The 18277-nt window shown below is 44.9% G+C and overlaps 1 protein-coding gene across 5 annotated transcripts in view; it reads right to left on the bottom strand.

The window, feature by feature from the left end:
- vps13b (vacuolar protein sorting 13 homolog B) overlaps window positions 1-18277 on the bottom strand; it is a 752723-nt gene that overhangs the window by 73783 nt on the left and 660663 nt on the right. For all 5 annotated transcript variants that reach the window (XR_013547184.1, XM_078398050.1, XM_078398047.1 and 2 more), the window contains exons 44-46: window positions 8879-9034; window positions 6876-7142; window positions 3444-3527 (exon numbers count right to left, since the gene is read on the bottom strand). Coding sequence is in view for 4 of the 5 variants with exons in the window: in XM_078398050.1 (XP_078254176.1) it covers window positions 3444-3527; window positions 6876-7142; window positions 8879-9034 (507 nt within the window). In the remaining variant the exon portion in view is untranslated. The remainder of the gene's footprint in view (window positions 1-3443; window positions 3528-6875; window positions 7143-8878; window positions 9035-18277) is intronic.

Here is an 18277-nt window from a genome sequence, read left to right as displayed (position 1 = left end):
TATTGTCAAGCTTGAAACGGAACAGAAAAGATTTACAAGGAGGTTGCCAGGACTAGAGGGTGTGAGCTATAGGGAGAGGTTGAGAGGTTAGACAGGTACATGGATAGGACAGGTTTGGACGGATATGGACCAAGCGCAGGCAGGTGGGACTAGTGTAGCTGGGCCAATGTTGGCCGCTGTGGGCAAGTTGGGCCGAAGGGCCTGTTTCCACACTGTATCACTCTATGACTTGGAATGCATCATAATGTAGTCCCATCAACTCCTCAACTTAATTCAGCTGTTGAGGTGTAAAACCAGGCATGATCTCCCTGATACAAGGAGCAGGTGCAAGGGACCGAATGGACAAGAACAGAGAACATAGAACAGTACAGCACAGTAATGGGCCCACAATAATGGGACCGTCCCACAATAGTTTTTGTCTTGGGCCTTCTCCATTGTTAGAGTGAGGCCACACACAGATTGGAGGAACTGCACCTCGTATTTCACCTGGGCAGCTTACAACCAAGTGGTATGAAAGTTGATTTCTCTAATTTCAAGGTACCCTAGCATTCCCTCTCCAACCCCCCCCCCCCCCCACCACCACCACCCTCCCCCACCCTAGTCGTCCTACCACTGTTCACATCCTTGTACCTCTTCGTAACCTCCTCTTCCCCAGCCAACAATAAGCCATTAAGGGCTCCACCTTTCCTTGGTCATCTGTTGTCGGTCCTGATTTGTTCCGGCCTTTTCTTACCACCAGTTCTCTCCCCTCTACTTTCAGTCACCCATCCTTTTTCTCCAGAGATGCAGCCTGACCCGTTGAGTTACTCCAGCACTTTGTGTCTATCTTCAGTATACACCAGCATCTGGAGTTCCTTTCTATACCCTTCGTCCGACAATGTTTGTGTCGAACATGCCAAGTTGTATCCAGATTTACTATTTTCATTTCAGATTTCCAATCAGTGTAGTGTTGCTAATTTTCACTCTCTGCTAACGAAAGAATGTATTTCACTTGCCTTCTTTAACCATGTTTCAAAAACAAAGTTACGACAAATGGGATTAAAAAAGAAAAATGTTGGCCTTTTAATTTAGAATTAATTCTCTCACTTACATTACAAAGACAAATGTTAAGTGGATGAACAATAGGGTTGCCAACTTCCTCACTCCCAAATACGGGACAAGATGACGTCACCACCCCGCGCCCCCAAGTGACCTCACCCAGCCAGCAGCCACATGCTCCCACTGCAACAATGGCGGCCGCCTAGGCCGGGAGGCGGGTTGCTATGCAACCTCCGTTAGGCGGCGCCCGGGCCTACGCTGTCCGGACATAGACACAAAATGCTGGAGTAACTCAGCGGGTCAGGCAGCATCTCGGGAGAGAAGGAATGGGTGATGTTTTGGGTCGAGACCCATCCTCAGTCTGAAGAAGGGTCTCGACCTGAAACGTCACCCATCTTCTGCTGGAGGTGGGCGGTGAGGACTTCGCCATGGATGATGAGGGCGAAGAAAGTATCCACAAACTGAAGGAGGCGAAGAAGAGGAAGGGGCGAGGATTTGGCTCCGAGGAAGGCGCTCGATCCAGGTTACATGAAGACTACGACTCCGTGGAGCAAGACAGGGACGAGCCAGGTGGAGTACGAGACCTACAAGGAGGCACAGGCCGCCGTGGAAGGCTTGAGCGGGTTGGAGCTGGCCGGGCAGCCCATCAGCGTGGAATGGGGCTTCGTCAGGGACCCCCAAGGAGCAAGAGGCGGAGTGGCCGCGGGAGAAGCCGGAGCCCGGACCGGAAGCGTCACTAAGCCGGGACGGAGTGCGGAGCGAACAATGGGATGGAGCAATCCGCACAGCGCCGGGAACCGAGACACGCCCACAGATCACCGTGCCCAAACTGAGCCGTGCATTACAGGGGCTGTTTAATCTCAGTCGGGACTGTCGTGGGGCTCGGGGGAGGGTGGAGAGGGAAGGGTAAGGTTGGCTTGTGCAAAACAACACTCAGAAATAAAGTATATTAGTTCCAAAAAAAATCTTCAGTCTCAAGAAGGGTCTCGACCCGAAACGTCACCTATTCCTTCTCTCCCGTGAGGCTGCCTACCCGCTGAGTTAGTCCAGCATTTTGTGTCGACCTTCGATTTTAACCGGCATCTGCAGTTTTTTTCCTACACTACAGCGTCCGGGCCTACAGCGCCCCCCGGGGCTAATACGGGACGAGGGCTGTCCCGTATGGGACAAACCAAGTTAGCCCAAAATACGGGATGTCCTGGCTAATACGGAACAGTTGGCAACCCTAATGAACAATGAATTATCCATTAGATAAACATTTGAGCACAGATACAGGCCCATCGGTTCAGTTGGTGTTCATGGCACATACTTCTTCCCTCATTAATTTACTACTGCAAATTATTATGGAGTTAAGTTTGGTTAGAACCTAGAACACAGAAGAGTGCAGCACAGGAACAAGCCCCTTGGCCCACAATGTTTATGCCAAACATGATGCCAAGTTAAAATGATGTCATCTACCTGTACATGATCCATATCCCTCTGTTCCCTGCACTTCTATGTGCCTATTAAAAAGCCTCTTAGACGCTACTATCATATCTGCCTCCACCACTACCCCTGGCAATGCGTTCCAGGTCCCTGCCTCTCTCTTTGTAAAAACTTGCCCACACATCTCCATTATACATTCCCCCTCTCACCTTATAGCTCTGCCCTCTAGTGTTGGACCCAGGAATTTTCACCCCGGGAAAAAAATTCAGACTGTCTACCCTATCTATGCCTTTCATAATTTTATATGCTTCTATCAAGTCTCCCCTCATCCTCCAAAGTTCATGAGGAAATAATCCAAGTCTTGGTTTAGTTTAGTTTGGAGATAGAGTGGGGAAACAGGCCCTTCGACCCTCCGAGTCCGCACCAACCAGCGATCACCCCGTACACTAGCACTATCCTACTCACTAGGGACAAATTACAATTTTTACTGAAGCCAACTAACCTACGAGCATGTGTGTTTTTGGAGTGTGGGTGAAGACCGGAACACCCGGAGAAAATGAACGTAGTCGCTGGGAGAACGTTCAAACCCAAACAGACAGCATCAGTAGACAGGATCGAACCCGGGTGTCTGGCACTGTGAGGCAGCAACTCTACCGCTACGCCACCGTGCCACCTAGTACATCCAATTCAATCCAACCTCTCCCTGTAGCTGCAATCCTCTAATCCAGGCAGCATTCTGGTAAACCTCCTTTGCACCCTATCCAAAGCCTTCCCATCCTTCCTGTAATGGGGCGACCAGAACAGCACACAATATTCCAAATGCGGCCTAACTGAAGTCCTTTCCAGCGGCATCATAACTACTTCTGTTATTACTGCCGATGTTAATGCTCTCTGAATGGTTGCAACAAAACGATTATTATTTAGTTAAAAAGCAACGTAAGTAGTGTTTTGAAACACTGAGTGAAGAATAGCATACTCACCAATCTTTGCTGTACAGGTGAGCCTGCATCCAACTTCAGAGAAGTGCACCAAACATGTAAAACAGAGCTGTCTGCATCTGGGACCTGCATGAATCCAGAATAATAAAATAGGAGATAATTAATATAATTCGCTCCACATTCAGTACTTGGTCTTCAAGAGAACTAATTTTGCACGTCGCAGAGACAGTTTGAAAGTAAATCCTGTGCTATTAATCTTGATGAGTGTCTTCTGAACCGTTTGTACTGGTGCAAAGTACACCATAAATTATTCTAACACAATATGAATAGTAAAATAGATTGGTATCTATGTATCAGTGGTAAATGGCAGGGATGGTGCTGGGACATTGTTTATAGATATAAATTACTGGGATGAGAATGTAGATGGTCTGAGGGTGGTGGGTGTGTGGAACGAGCTGCCAGTGGAGTTAGTTGAGGCAGGTACTATAACAGCAGTTAAAATACATTTGGACAGATACCTGAATTACATCGATTTGATACCTCCTTACTACTCAAAGCCCATACAGAGGAGGAGGTCGGTGGATTCATGTCCATTGACTGACCGAAAGATGTAGCAGGCAACCAGGCCCTTCTGGCATTGAGTCCACACCGACCATCAATCACCCCCGTTCACACTAGTTCTAATTTATTCTGCTTTCCTGTCCATTCCCTACACATCAGGGGGGATTTACAGAGACCAATTAACCAACAAACCATGTACGTCTTTGGGATGTGAGAGGAAACATCACAGAGGCCTGTCATGTCAGAGGCACCCGAAAGAAATCCATGCGGGTCACCGGGAGAATGTGCAACCTCCACACAGACAGCATCCGAGATCAGGCTCGAAACCGGGTCCTTGGCGCTGCGAGGAAGCAGCTCTACCAGGTGTGTGTCCAGAGTTGCAGTCAGAATATTTTTAATATTTAACAATCATAATATAAGCTTTCATGTTGTAATGTTAAAAGGTGTGGTCAACTCGCTTGAAACATCAGAAATTAGCTTGTTCATTCCTCTCTTTCCTCTGGTTAAAATATTGTGCATTCAGAAAGTATTCAGACCCCTTCACTTTTTCCACGTTTTGTTATGTTATAATCTTATTTTAAAATGGATTAAAACAATAGCCCATAATAAAAAAGCAAAAACAGAAATTTTTGCAAAGTAATTAAAAAGAAATAACTGAAAGATCACATTTACATAAGTATTCAGACCCTTTACTCAGTACTTTGTTGAGGCACCTTTGGCAGCGATTACAGCCTCAAGTCTTCTTGGGTATGACGCTACAAGCTTGGCACACCTGTATTTGGGTAATTTCTCCCATTCTTCTCTACAGATCCTCTCAAGCTCTGTCAGGTTGGATGGGGAGCGTCGATGCACAGCTATTTTCAGGCCCCTCCAGAGATGTTCGATCCGGTTCAAGTCCAAGCTCTGGCTGGGCCACTCAAGGACATTCACAGACTTGTCACTAAGCCACTCCTACATTGTCTTGGCTGTGTGCTCAGGGTCGTTGTCCTATTGAAAGGTGAACCTCAGCCCCAGTCTGAGGCACAGAATGCTCTGGAGCAGGTTTTCATCAAGGATCTCTTGGTACTTTACTCAGATCATCTTTCCCTCGATACTGACTAGTCTCCCAGTTCCTGCTGCTGAAAAACAACCCCACAGCATGATGCTGCCACCACCATGCTTCACCGTAGGTATGGTACCAGGTTTCCTCCAGACAGGCTTGGCATTCAGGCCAAAGAGTTCAATCTTGGTTTCATCAGACCAGAGAATCGTGTTTCTCATGATCTGAGAGTCCTTTAGGTGCCTTTGGACAAACTCCAACCGAGCTGTCATGTGCCTTTTACTGAGGAGTAGCTTCTGTCTGTCCACTCTACCATAAAGGTCTGATTGGTGGAGTGCTGCAGATATAGTTATCCTTCTGGAAGATTCTCCTATCTCCTCAAAGGAACTCTGGAGCTCTGTAAGATTGACCATTGGGTTGTTAGTCACGTCCCTGACCAAGGCCCTTCTCCCCGATTGCTCAGTTTGGCCGGGCGGCCAGCTCTATGAAGAATCCTGGTGGTTCCAAAGTTCTTCCATTTAAGAATAACGGAGGCCACTGGGGTCTTCAGGACCTGCAATGCCGCAGAAATTGTTTTATACCCCTCCCCAAATCTGTGTCTTGACACAATCGTGTCTCGGAGGTCTACGGACAATTCCTTCATCTTCATGGCTTGGTTTTTTCTCTGACATGCACTGTCAACTGTGGGACCTTGTATAGACAGGTGTGTGCCTTTCCAAATCATGTCCAGTCAATTTAATTTACCACTGGTGGACTCCAATCAAGTTTTAGATACATCTCAAGGATAATTAATGGAAACAGGATGAACCTAAGCTCAATTTTGAGTGTCATAGTAAAGGGTCTGAATACGTATGTAAATGTGATATTTCAGTTATTTCTTTTTAATTACTTTGCACAAATTTCTAAACACCTGTTTTCACTTCTCCATTCTGAGGTATTATGTATAGATTGATGATTAAAAAAAAGAATTTAATCCATTTTACAATAGACAATAGGTGCAGGAGTAGGCCATTCGGCCCTTCGAGCCAGCACCACCATTCAATGTGATCATGGCTGATCATTCTCAATCAGTACCCCGTTCCTGCCTTCTCCCCATACCCCCTGATCCGCTATCCTTAAGAGCTCTATCTAGTTCTCTCTTGAATGCATTCAGAGACTTGGCCTCCACTGCCTTCTGAGGCAATGAATTCCACAGATTTACAACTCTCTGACTGAAAAAGTTTTTAAAAATTAGGCTGTAACGTAACAAAATGTGGAAAAAGTGAAGAGGTCTGAATACTTTCTGAATGCACTGTAAGCAAGAAACTCCAAGTTATCTGTTCACAGCTCTGTTAAAATGAAATACTGGAGGGCTGGAGTAACTCAGTGGGTCAGGCAGCATCTCTGGAGAAAAAGGAATAGGTGACGTTTCGGGTCGGGACCCTTCTTCAGACTGAAAGTAGGGGATGGTGGGGAGGCGAAAATGACTTTCTCACCTCAAGCTCTTCACCTCCTCCCCCACCACCCCTAATTTTCAGTATGAAGAAGAGTCCCGACCCGAAACATTACCAATAAGTTGTTAAAAAATCAGCCACAGGGTTATCGTGGCTTTCGTGGTTAAATAGCCTCCTTTTGGAATTATATATATTTCCAGCAATCTGTTTATCATAAGTAAAGACATAGAGTGCTGGAGTAACTCAGTAGGTCAGGCAGCATCTCTGGAGATCGTGGATAGATGACGTTTTGGGTCAGGACCCTTCTTCAGACTGAAACAGAGTCTGAAGCTGAAACATCACCTATCCACGTTCTCCAGAGATGCTGTCTGGCCTTTTTGTGTCTTTTTTTGTATAAACCAGCACCTGCAGTTCTTGGTATCTCCTGTTTACTGTAAGTACCTGAATGATGGTGCTGTCTTCTGACTGAAGAGATTCTGGACATATATCTGATGACCACCCCACATCATCTCCTTTAACCTTGATGTACAACTGAGTGAACTCTGTGTTCTCAAGAACAAAAGATGGTATCTTCTGATTTGGCGGCAAGGGGATGATATGTTCTTTGATCGACACTTGCCCATCTTGCCCACTGCAACACTGCACCACCTTCAGCTCTATGTCTTGGTTCAAGTAGCTGCAAATGGCTTGCCTTCCACAAATTATTATCTGAAAGGCAGAAGTATCAAACAACCGTCATTAGTTTGAGAAGAAAATGACAGAATAATTAGAAAAAAATATCCTAAATGCCTTCACACTTATTCTGAAAAAAATATTGTATAAGAACGTTTAGTCGTAATCCTCCAGGATTACTTCACAATTTCACAGGATTACCTGACGGTGCCAAAGTAGGGATGGTTGAAAGCTTTAAGTTCCTAGGAGTAAATATCACCAGCAACTTGCCCTACACCACCCATGTTGAAGCAATGGCCAAGAAAGCACACCAATGCCTCTACTTCCTTAGAAGGCTCAGGAAGTTCGCCATGTCCCAAAAACCTTCACCAGCTTTTAGAGATGCACCGTAAAAAGCATGTTATCAGGATGTATGACAGCATGGTTTGGGTCGGCTTCATCCAAGACCGCAATAAATTGCAGAGAATTGTGGACTGAGCCCAAGCCATCACACAAATCAACCTCCTTTCCATTGACTCCATGCTACCACGGCAAGGCCACCAGCATAATCAAGGACGAGTCTCACCCCAGTCATTCCCTCTTCTCCCCTCTTCCATCAGGCAAGAGGTTCAGAAGTGTGAAAACGCAGCACACCACCAGATTCAGAGACATTTTCTTCCCAGCTATTATCAGGCAATTGAACCATCCTATCACCAACTAGAGAGCGGTCCTGAGCTACTATCTACATCATTGAAAACCCTCGGACTATCTGTAATCGGATTTTACTGGACTTTACCTTGCTTTAATTCCGTTTACCTTGCTTTAACCGTTATTCCCTTGATCCTGTATCTGTACACAGTGGATGGTTCAATTGTAATCATGTATAGTCTTTCCGCTGACTGGTTTGCACGCAACAAAGGCTTTTCACTGTACCTCGGTACATTTAAGAATAAACTAAACTAAACTAAACAATTATGCAAGATGAACCTATGCAATAAATGGCAGGACCATGAGGAGCATTGAAGTACAGAGGAAACTTGGGGTGCAAGTCCATAGCTTCCTGAAAATGGCAATATAAGTAGTAAGGAAGTTGTACGGCAAGCTCAGCATCATTATTCATGGATTGACACGTTGGCAAGTTGTGTTGCAACTGTATAAAATTTTCTCTGGAACGTCGGAGGTTGAGGAAAGACTGGATAGAAGGATATAAAGTTACGAGAGGCATGGATAGGGTAGAGAGTCAGAACCTTTGTTCTAGGGTGAAGGTTTTATGTGGGTTATATGCAGGTAGATAAGTGATTGTCTTGGCATCATGTTTGGCACAGACATTGTGGGCTGAGAGGCCTCGTCTTGTGCTTGCTATTCTGTTTTCCAATTCACGCAGGATTTTGAGTCCAGAAAAGGAAGCAACATAAAAGACTTTAGATTTCAGGATTACGACTGGTCAAATGAAGAAATTGGAATGCATGGATCACAAAGAAAGTTAATAAACCATGTAATGAGCACAACATTGTACGAACTCCTGCTTTAATATTAAATTAGTCTGCTTTGATCCAATCATCCATCGTTCCCAAAAGGCCCAAATTGTCTTTTTTTAATTTTTTAAATCACTCATCTTTCCCATCTTTAAATATCCAGCCGCAGTGTTTAAAGGCGGCTCTTTAAAACAGAGGAAAATAGAAAACATATTGATCGACCACAAAACTGAAAAAAAAAATCTTCTGTATTTAAAGAGGTATAATATTTTCTTAAAACGGCTGTTCTTTATTGGCAACCACATGAAAGAGACTTACTTGTTTTTGCACACTGTTAAGTGGCTGCACTTTGATGATCAGTGATGCTGTTCTTCCCTTGTACTGAATGCTTCGAACAAATGTGCCTATGTTGTCCACGGTGAATGGCTCGGACCAGCGCCAGATTCCCCAGCCCTCGATACAGATGTGCAGCAGCTGCACAGAACAATGAACATGTTTGTATTGACAAATGGTCCGAGATAAAACAGTGCAAACCACAACATTTTACAACAGTTACATATTTTTTTATCCAGAATGATTTGTTGCCATCTATTTATAGGATGGAAGCATGCAAACAATTAGCAAGCCACATTTTCTTTTGGAACTGCTCAATTTAAGGAGCAGGGTCATCTTTGACTTACCTGGCCACAGCTTGCAGTGCCTTCACTGCAATTCATATATCGCTTCATTTCAAAACCAAGAGACAAGAGGCAAGAAGAGGGGCTCAGAATGGGTGGGAGGGGGGTCGCCGAGAACGAAGAGGGACCTGTCGATGGAGGGGAGGGGGAGCTGCGAAGGACCCGGCAGGGGGGAGTCGAAAATGGACCAACCAACATGACTCTAATGAGTACTTTGTGACTTTGTCGGCCCCAGAAACTTGCCGGCTCTTTGTGTACTTTGTAAGCAAAATCAAAGAATTTTACTGTACCTAGGCACATGTGACAATAAAGTATCATTGATTGTTTAATTGTCATATGTACCATACAACGGAACAGTGACATTCTTAATGGCAGCAGCATAACAGGCCTGCAAATGGAAGACATTCCTGTAAATGGAATGACCAAGAGTCAATTGTCATATGTACTGAAAATGGAGCAATGAAATTTATACTTGCCAAGCCATTATATTAAACTCTCTGCTTAGGGCACAGGTTTTTAGGATCACAAAAGCATTCTTTTTGATTGTGAACACTTTTGGGAGGGCACAGCGGCAGAGGTAAAATTGCCTCTGAATTCACCCAGAGAGTTGTGAATCTGTGGAATTCTCTGCCACAGAGGGCAGTGGAGGCCGATTCACTGGATGTTTTCAAGAGAGAGTTAAATTTAGCTCTTCGTGCTAAGGGTTACAAGGGATATGGGGAAAAAGCCGGAATGGGGTACTGATTTTAGGATGATCAGCCATGATCATATTGAATGGCGGTGCTGGCTTGAAGGGCCGAATGACCTACTCCTGCACCTATTTTCTATGTTTCTATGCTGCCTTGCAGCTCCAGAGACCCAGCTTCGATCTTGATCACAGGTGCAGTCTGTAAGGAGTTTGTACATTTTCACTGTGACCGTGGGTTTCTCTGGGTGCTTCGGTTTCCTCCCATATTCTAAAGGCGCACAGGTTTGTAGGTTAATTGGCTTCGGTATAATTGTAAATTGTCCCCAGTGTGTAGGATAGTGGTGGCGGATGGGGTACCTTGGTCTGCACGGCCTCGGTGGGCCGAAGAGCCTGTTTCCACGCTGTATCTCTAAAGTCCCGAGTCTCTAAAGTCCAACTGACTATTATTTAAGTATTATTTATTGAGGGGAAAGTACAATGGCATATATATTGCGAACGGTTACATTGAACAGGCGGCTGAACTGAACATGTTTCACAAGCCCAACAAAGTAATTGAATCACAGGATGTTTCTACAAAAAAATAGTGGATTTATTATGTGTAGCCAATAAAAGAACTAAAGCTATAATAATTTTGGAATGCCGAAAAATATAATTGCCATATTAATATAGCCAGTCAATCAATTTTGGAAATGTACACCACCAATACCACAAAATGGTCTGCTGATGGTAATTATTTCAAGGAAGATTTGATCAAGTACTGGGTTCTCTTGCACCTCCACATCTATAATTTGTTTAATTTATAAATATTAGTTGATGTCAAAGGGAAACACCACAGTACTTGGAGCCATTCCACCAGTTAGCAAGTAAGTAGTTGGGATCATGTGGACCGTAAAGGCTTGAATGTTTTGATAAGGTGAATTAGTGGCAATGGGGAGAATTATATTGGAAGCAATAAATATATTTACAGAGTGAAAGGAAATATATGATTTCACGTTGAAACATAGGAACCATAGAAAATTAGGAGCAGGAGCTGGCTTCTTTCTACAGATGCTGCTAACATGCTGAGCTTTCAGTATTTTCTGGTTTAATTTTGTATTTACACATCTGCAGTTATTGCAAAACAAAAAATCACCCACCGTGAAGCGTTCATTTGCTACTTTGCCTGCAATCTGAAGCCAGTTGTGTAGGAAGGAACTGCAGATGCTGGTTTACACTGAAGGTTACTGTGCTTCTATTCTGCAGCTTTGCCATCTAATTTAGTTTAGTTTAGTTTGGAGATACAGTGGAATACAGTGGATACAGCGGCCCACTAAGTCTGCGCTGACCAGCGATCCCCGCACGCTGACTCTATCCTATCCACACCAGAGACAATTTACAATTTTACCAAGCCAATTAGCCTACAAACCTTTGCATCTTTGGAGTGTGGGAGGGTGTAAACCCGCGCAGGTCAGGGGGAAAACGTCCAAACTCCATACCGACAGGATTGAAACCGGGTCTCTGGGGCTGTAAGGCAGCAACTCCTTTTCTCCCCATTTCCCCCCATTTCTCCCCATTTTACTTGCCAGAGGGCAGTTCTGGCCGATTCCAGTGATGTGGTTGATACGACTACTGAGGACAAAATGATTTCCCGTGCATCGGCAAGACCAAATGTAGACTCGGTGACCGTTTCGCCAAGCACTTGCATTTGGTCTGCCAATGCCTACTGGATCTTCTGGTTGTTAACCACTTCAACTTCCCTTCCCATTCCCACACTGACCTTTCTGTCCTGGGTCTCCTTCATTACCAGAGGGAGGTCACACGCAAACTGGAGGAACAGCACTTCATATTTCACTTGGGTGGCTTCCAACCCAACTGTATAAACAATGGATTCTCCAATTTTAGGTAACCTCTCTTTAACCCCCACCCCCACCTCCACGTACAGAGTTGGCACATTCTTCCAGTGACCGCGTGGATTTTCTTCGGGACCTCCGGCTTCCCCCCACTCTCCAAAAACGTGCAGGTTTGTAGGTTAATTGGCTTCGGCAAAATTGTAGATTGTCCCTAGTGTGGAGGACAGTGCTAGTGTTTGGGGTGATCGCTGGTCGGCACGGGCTCGGTGGGCCAAAGGGCCTGTTTCCAAGCTGTATTTCTAAAGTCTAAAAGTCTAAACTAAGCAAGGGACAAAAACATAGACTGTAAGTCAGATAGAGAGCCCAGAGAATTGAATCAATTATATTCAACGGTCAAAGATGAAGTTTATAGTCTCAAATGTTGTGTTTATTTACCCACTTCAGGATATTAAATAAACTATGCAAGAAACCATGGTACTTCAAATGATACATGATGTTGAAAGCATCAGGACTAATGGACCAAGTGTCTTTTAGTGTTGCCCATATTCCGCATGCTTTTAAAGGCCGCGTGCATAAAAATCCTATGTCTGGTTGCTCCCCGACTAAATCAAAGATAGCAGCACTTATTCTGATAATGGCTGGATGTATAGCACTCTCCATTACAATGGTGAATGAATAGAATGCATTTTAAATTTTTCACTTCATCAAAAGGAGTTGGACATTTCACATTTTGTTACTGATTAAATGGCCAGACACCCTAATCTATGCTTGTAAAACATATCACCTTCATTATACATTGAGGATAGTTTAGAAATTTTAACACATAGTGTACTATAAGCTGGGGTGCAATTGAACATTTTCATTTTGATAACTTCCCCTGCGAGAGCAGAAATACTTTGCTGCTTAGCTTTGCATTTAATGGTTCAATGGTGCTTTATTTAGTTTCGAGATACAGCGCGTAAACAGACCCTTTCGGCCCACCGGGTCCGTGCCGACCAGCGATCCCCGCACATTAACACTACGCACAATTATTACATTTGCCAAGCCAATTAACCTACAAACCTGTACGTCTTTGGAGTGTGGGAGGAAACCGAAGATCTCGGAGAAAACCCACGCAGGTCACGGGGAGAACGTACAAACTCCGTACAGACAGCACCCGTAGTCGGGATCGAACCCGGGTCTCCGGCACTGCATTCACTGTGAGGCAGCAACTCTACCGCTGCGCCACCGTGCCACTGTATTGTTACATGTGCGAAGTGCAAATGCACGGTGAAATTCTTTTCTGACAAACAGTCCAGTGGATGATCACCATACCACCCACCAATTAGCAATTGTACAGAAATAGTCTGCCCGCATGCACGAGGCGCCATGTTTGATGCTATTTTCCAAATCCAGCCCATGCTCCAGTTGTTATGAGCAGTGCCCGATTCAGGCGAGCCCCGGACGGCTGTGGGCCCCCAGCTGTTGCCTTCCCTTGGTCGACCAACAACCGATGTCCTCTCCTCGCCCGTTCGCCTTTGTTTCCCAGGGGGTGCACTCTATCAGTGTGCACGTCAGCTCAGAACAAAGTCCACATTTTAATTCATTGCTGCGTCATGAATAAAATCAGCTTCACATGGAAACAATTTTGTAGATTAGACCAAGGACACCAAATTTGCTTTCGACATGATGTTTGGTAAAGGAGATTAGTGCCATTGTTCAGTGCCATTGATCAATACCATCAAATGCCATCACACATGGAAGTGCCCAAGAACATAGAACAGTACAGCACAACAGTCTCTTTAGTCCCTAATATCTGTGTCGAACATGATGACAAAACCAACCCTTATCTGTCAGCGGATAATCCATTTCCCTGATTTCCCGCATACCCAAATGCATATCCAAACGTCTCTTTAATGCCACTATCATATCTGACTTCACCACCACCACCACAGGTACTCACCAACCTCAGTGTAAAAACCCTGCAAATCCCTTTTATATCACAGAGCTGTGTCCTCTAGTATTTGATATTTCCATCCTGGCGAGAATGTTCTGTCTTCCCTATCTATGCCTCCCATAATTTTATACACTTCTATCAAGTGCAGAGAATACAATCCAAATCTGTCCAACCTCTCCTTGTAGCTAAAACCCCCTGATCCCAGCAACATTCTGGTAAATCTCTTATACAACTTTTCCAAAGCCTCCACATCCTTCCTGCAATGGGATGATCAGGACTGCATGTGATATTCCAAATGCAGCCAAACCAAATTTTGATGCATACGAGTGTTGTTAGCAAGGACAACATCTATTGCCGTAGATAGACATAAAATACTGGAGTAACTCAGTGGGTCAGGCAGCATCTCTCCCAGTCTGAAGTAGGTTTCCAATCAGAAACATCACCTATTCCTTTTCTCCCACCCAGAAGAAGGGTTCCGACCCAAAGCATCATCTTTTCCTGCAGTCGGAAGAAGGGTTCCGACCCAAAACGTCACCTATCCCTTTTCTCCAGAGATGCTGCCTGACCCGCTGAGTTACTCCAGCACTTTGTGTCTATCTTCGGTATAAAGCAGCATCTGCAGTTCCTTCCTACACATATATTGCCCTGATTCCCATTTGGAAAGCGATAGTAACCTGCTGCAAACTGTCTGGTGAGGGCTCACTTACAGCGATGGCAAGAATATCTGAAAGTGAAGGTGCTCAAAAGAGCAAACAAAGATGCCTCTGAGTGCTTGGTGGCTTGACCAGGTAGTTGCTCAGAGGGCCATCGGAACACAGCTACCAGACTTGGAGGGCATCTACAACACACGATGCCTCAGAAAAGCCACCAGCATCCACAAAGACTCTTCACACCCCTGCAACAGTCTGTTCGAACTCCTTCCACCGGGCAGACGATACAAGGCCTTCTACGCCCGCACCTCCAGACTCAGGAACAGCTTCATCCCCAGGGCCATAGCTGCTATGAACCGGTCCTGCTGAGCCGGATGGTCACAACACATAGATCAACTTGCACTTTACCCTGTCTAAAACTGTTACAATTGTTTCGTTGGGTTGCTGTTGTCTAAATTACTTAAATTATTGCATCGTATGGGAGGCGCATTCCCAATCTCGTTGTACCCCTGGGTACAATGACAATAAAGATATATTGTATTGGAAGTAAACGGCCAGAGAAAAAAGTCATGGAGACAGTCAGCAAAGAAACGTCTTCCTTGAAGGTGGCATCACAAGTAGATGGGGTGGTCAAATAAGCTTTTGGCACATTGGCCTTCATCAGTCAGAGTATTGAGAATAGAAGTTGGGATGTCATGTTGCAGTTATATAAGACGGTGAGGAGGCCACATTTAGAGTATTGTGTTCCGTCCTGGGCAGCAGGTTGCAGGAAAGATGTTTTCAAGTTGGAAAGAGTGCAGAGATTTACCAGGATGTTGCCAGGACACCAGGGTCTGAGCTGTAGTGAGAGGTTGAGTGGGCTGGGACTCTATTCATAAGGAATAATAGAATTTGGCCATTTGGCCCATCAAGTCTACCGTTATTCAATCATGGCTGATCTATCTCTCCCTCCTAACCCCATTCTCACGCCTTCTCTCCATAACCTCTGATACCTGTACTATTCAAGAATCTATCTATCTCTGCCTTAAAAATACCCACTGACTTGGCTTTCACAACCTTCTGTGGCAAAGAATTCCAGATTCACCACCCTCTGACTAAAGAAATTTCTCCTCATATTCATCCTAAAAGAACGTCCTTTAATTCTGAGGCTATGACCTCTAGTCCTAGACTCTCCCACCAGAGGAAACATTCTCTCCACATCCACTCTATCCAAGCCTTTCACTATTCTGTATGTTTCAATTAGGTCCCCCCTCATTCTTCTAAACTCCAGCGAGTACAGGCCCAGAGCCGACAGACCCTCATCATTTGTTAACCTACTCATTCCCCATTCCCTCTCTCCTAGATGCTGCCTGACCTGCTGAGCTACTCCAGCATTTTGTGATACTCATTCCTGGGATCATTTTTGTAAACCTCCTCTGGACCTTCTCCGGAGCCAGCACATCCTTCCTCAGATATGGTGCCCAAACTTGCTCACAATATTCCAAATGCAGCCTTACCAGTGCCTTAAAGAGCCTCAACATGACATCCCTGTTTTTGTATACAAGCCCCCTTGAAATAAATGCTAGCATTGAGTTTGCTTTCTTTACTACCGATTAGACTTGCAGATTAACGTTTTGGGAATCCTGCATCAGTACTCCCAAATCCCTTTGATTCTCACCCCATTTAGAAAATATCTACGCCTTTATTCCTACTACCAAAATGCATGACTCCACACTTTGCTACACTATATTCCATCTGCCACTTCTCTGCCCCCACTCCCAACCTGTCGAAGTCCTTCTGCAGAGTCTCTGCTTTCTCTACACTACCAGCCCCTCCACCTATTATCGTATCATCCGCAAAATTTGCCACAAAGCCTTCAATCCCCTTGTCCAAATCATTAATATACAACGGGAAGACTAGCAGCCCCAGCACCGACCCTTTGCGGAACTCCACGAGTCACTGGCAGCCAACCAGAAAAAGCCCCCTTTATTGCCACTCTTTGTCTTCTGCCATCCAGCCAACCTGCTATCCATGCTAGTATCTGCCCTCTTTATACCGTGGGCTCTCATCTTCCTAAGCAGCCTCACGTGTGGCACCTTATCAAAGGCTTTCTTAAAATCAAAGTAAACAACATCCACTGACTCTCCCTGGAGCACAGGAGGATGAGGGGTGATCTTTACAGAGCTCTATCAAATCATGCAAGGAATAGATCGGATAGATGCACAGTCTCTTGCCAAGAGAAGGGGAATTGAGGACCAGAGGGCATAGGTTTAAGGCGAAAGGGGAAAGATTTTACAGGAATCTGAGGGGTAACTTTTTCACCCTACAAAGGGTGGTGGGTCTATGGAACGGGCTGCTAGAGGAGGTAGTTGAGACAGTGACCATCACAACATTTAAGAAGCAATTAGACAGGTACATGGATAAAACAGGTTTAGAGGGATGTAGGCCAAACGTAGGCAAGTAGGACCAGTGTAGATGGGACAGTCAGTGTGTGCAAGTTGGGCTGGAGGGCCTGTTTCCACACTGTATGACTCTATGACTAAGACAAACATACAACTGTTGTATCCATCTATACTAGTAGAGAAGGATTGTCAAAAATTGTGGTGGAGAAATGGGATTCAGGTCATCAAGAAGAACTAGGGAAAAAGAAATTGGGGGAAAAAGGCAAAGTCTACCACAACCAAAGGAAATAAAGAACAAACTTCAGATGTTTTGGGATATAATTTTAGATTATTCCGGAAATGCCAGAATGAGTGAAAGGGATGGAGACTTTACAGAACACAGGATGGGAGGAAGGCATTTCCCCAACAATCCATGGCCTTGGAGCAGATGTCTGTGGATTCAGTGTTGTTTCTAAATTTATGCTTTGCTAACAAATTCGAGAGAAACTGGAACTATTCACAAGACCACAATAGCAAATCTGGCTGTACAGGAGCTTAATTGAAAAAGAAGCCATTTATGTCAGTTGAAAGACTTCCTCACAGCATTCCTGCATTGAATTTCACTGTTGGTTTAGAAGTCACGATTTATGAATGTCCTCGGCATCCGCTCCTGTGCGCCTGACAAGGGTAGCACCACGCTGGGTTTTCCATGTACCGCTCCTTGTAATCCATGACCTTTCCATTCACATAAGCATCATATATCGGAAGAAATACTACAAGACGGAGAAAGCTCTACTTTGTCCAAGGGAGCTACACAGAAGCAAGTGGAAGTCTATATTTTTAGTTTAGTTTGGTTTAGAGATACAGCGCGAAAATGGGCCCTTTGACCCACTGAGTCCACACCGATCAGCGATCCCCGCACATTAACACTATCCCAGGGACAATTTTAAGATTAACCTACAAACCTGCACGTTTTTGGAGTGTGGGTGGAAACCGGAACACCTGGAGAAAACCAATGCAGATCACAGGGAGAACGTACGTGCTCCATACAGACAGTACCGAACATACAGGATCAAACCCAGATCTCTGGCGCTGTAAGACGGCAACTCTACCACTGAGCCAATGTGCCGCCCATTTCTTTTTATGAAATGCTTACAAATAATGGAGGAGTTGATTGCTCTTTCGGAAGCTGTCCAATTACATTATTACAGGCAACAAGACAGTTAAATGTAGCTTAAAAGAGATACAAACACTGGAACGTTACACCAACACAACACCAGGTGGCACAGTGGTGCAGCGGTGGAGTCCCGAGTTCGATACTGCCTACGGATGCTGTCTGTACGGAGTTTCTACGTTCTCCCTGTGACCACGTGGGTTTTCTCCGGGTGCTCTAGTTTCCACCCACATTCCAAAGACGTGCAGGTTTGTAGGTTAATTGGCTTCTGTAAATTGCCTCTAGTATGTAGGATAGAACTAGTGTACATGTGATCATTGGTCGCGCGGACCCAGTGGGCCAATGGCCCCGTTTCCACACTGTATCTATAAACTAAACTAAACAATGGTTCTGGTAAAAAAAG

The sequence above is a fragment of the Rhinoraja longicauda genome, chromosome 4, assembly GCF_053455715.1.
Source record: "Rhinoraja longicauda isolate Sanriku21f chromosome 4, sRhiLon1.1, whole genome shotgun sequence".
Lineage (NCBI taxonomy): Eukaryota > Metazoa > Chordata > Chondrichthyes > Rajiformes > Arhynchobatidae > Rhinoraja > Rhinoraja longicauda.
Note: the sequence above shows the minus strand (reverse complement) of the source record. Positions and strands in the feature narration are given on the sequence as shown.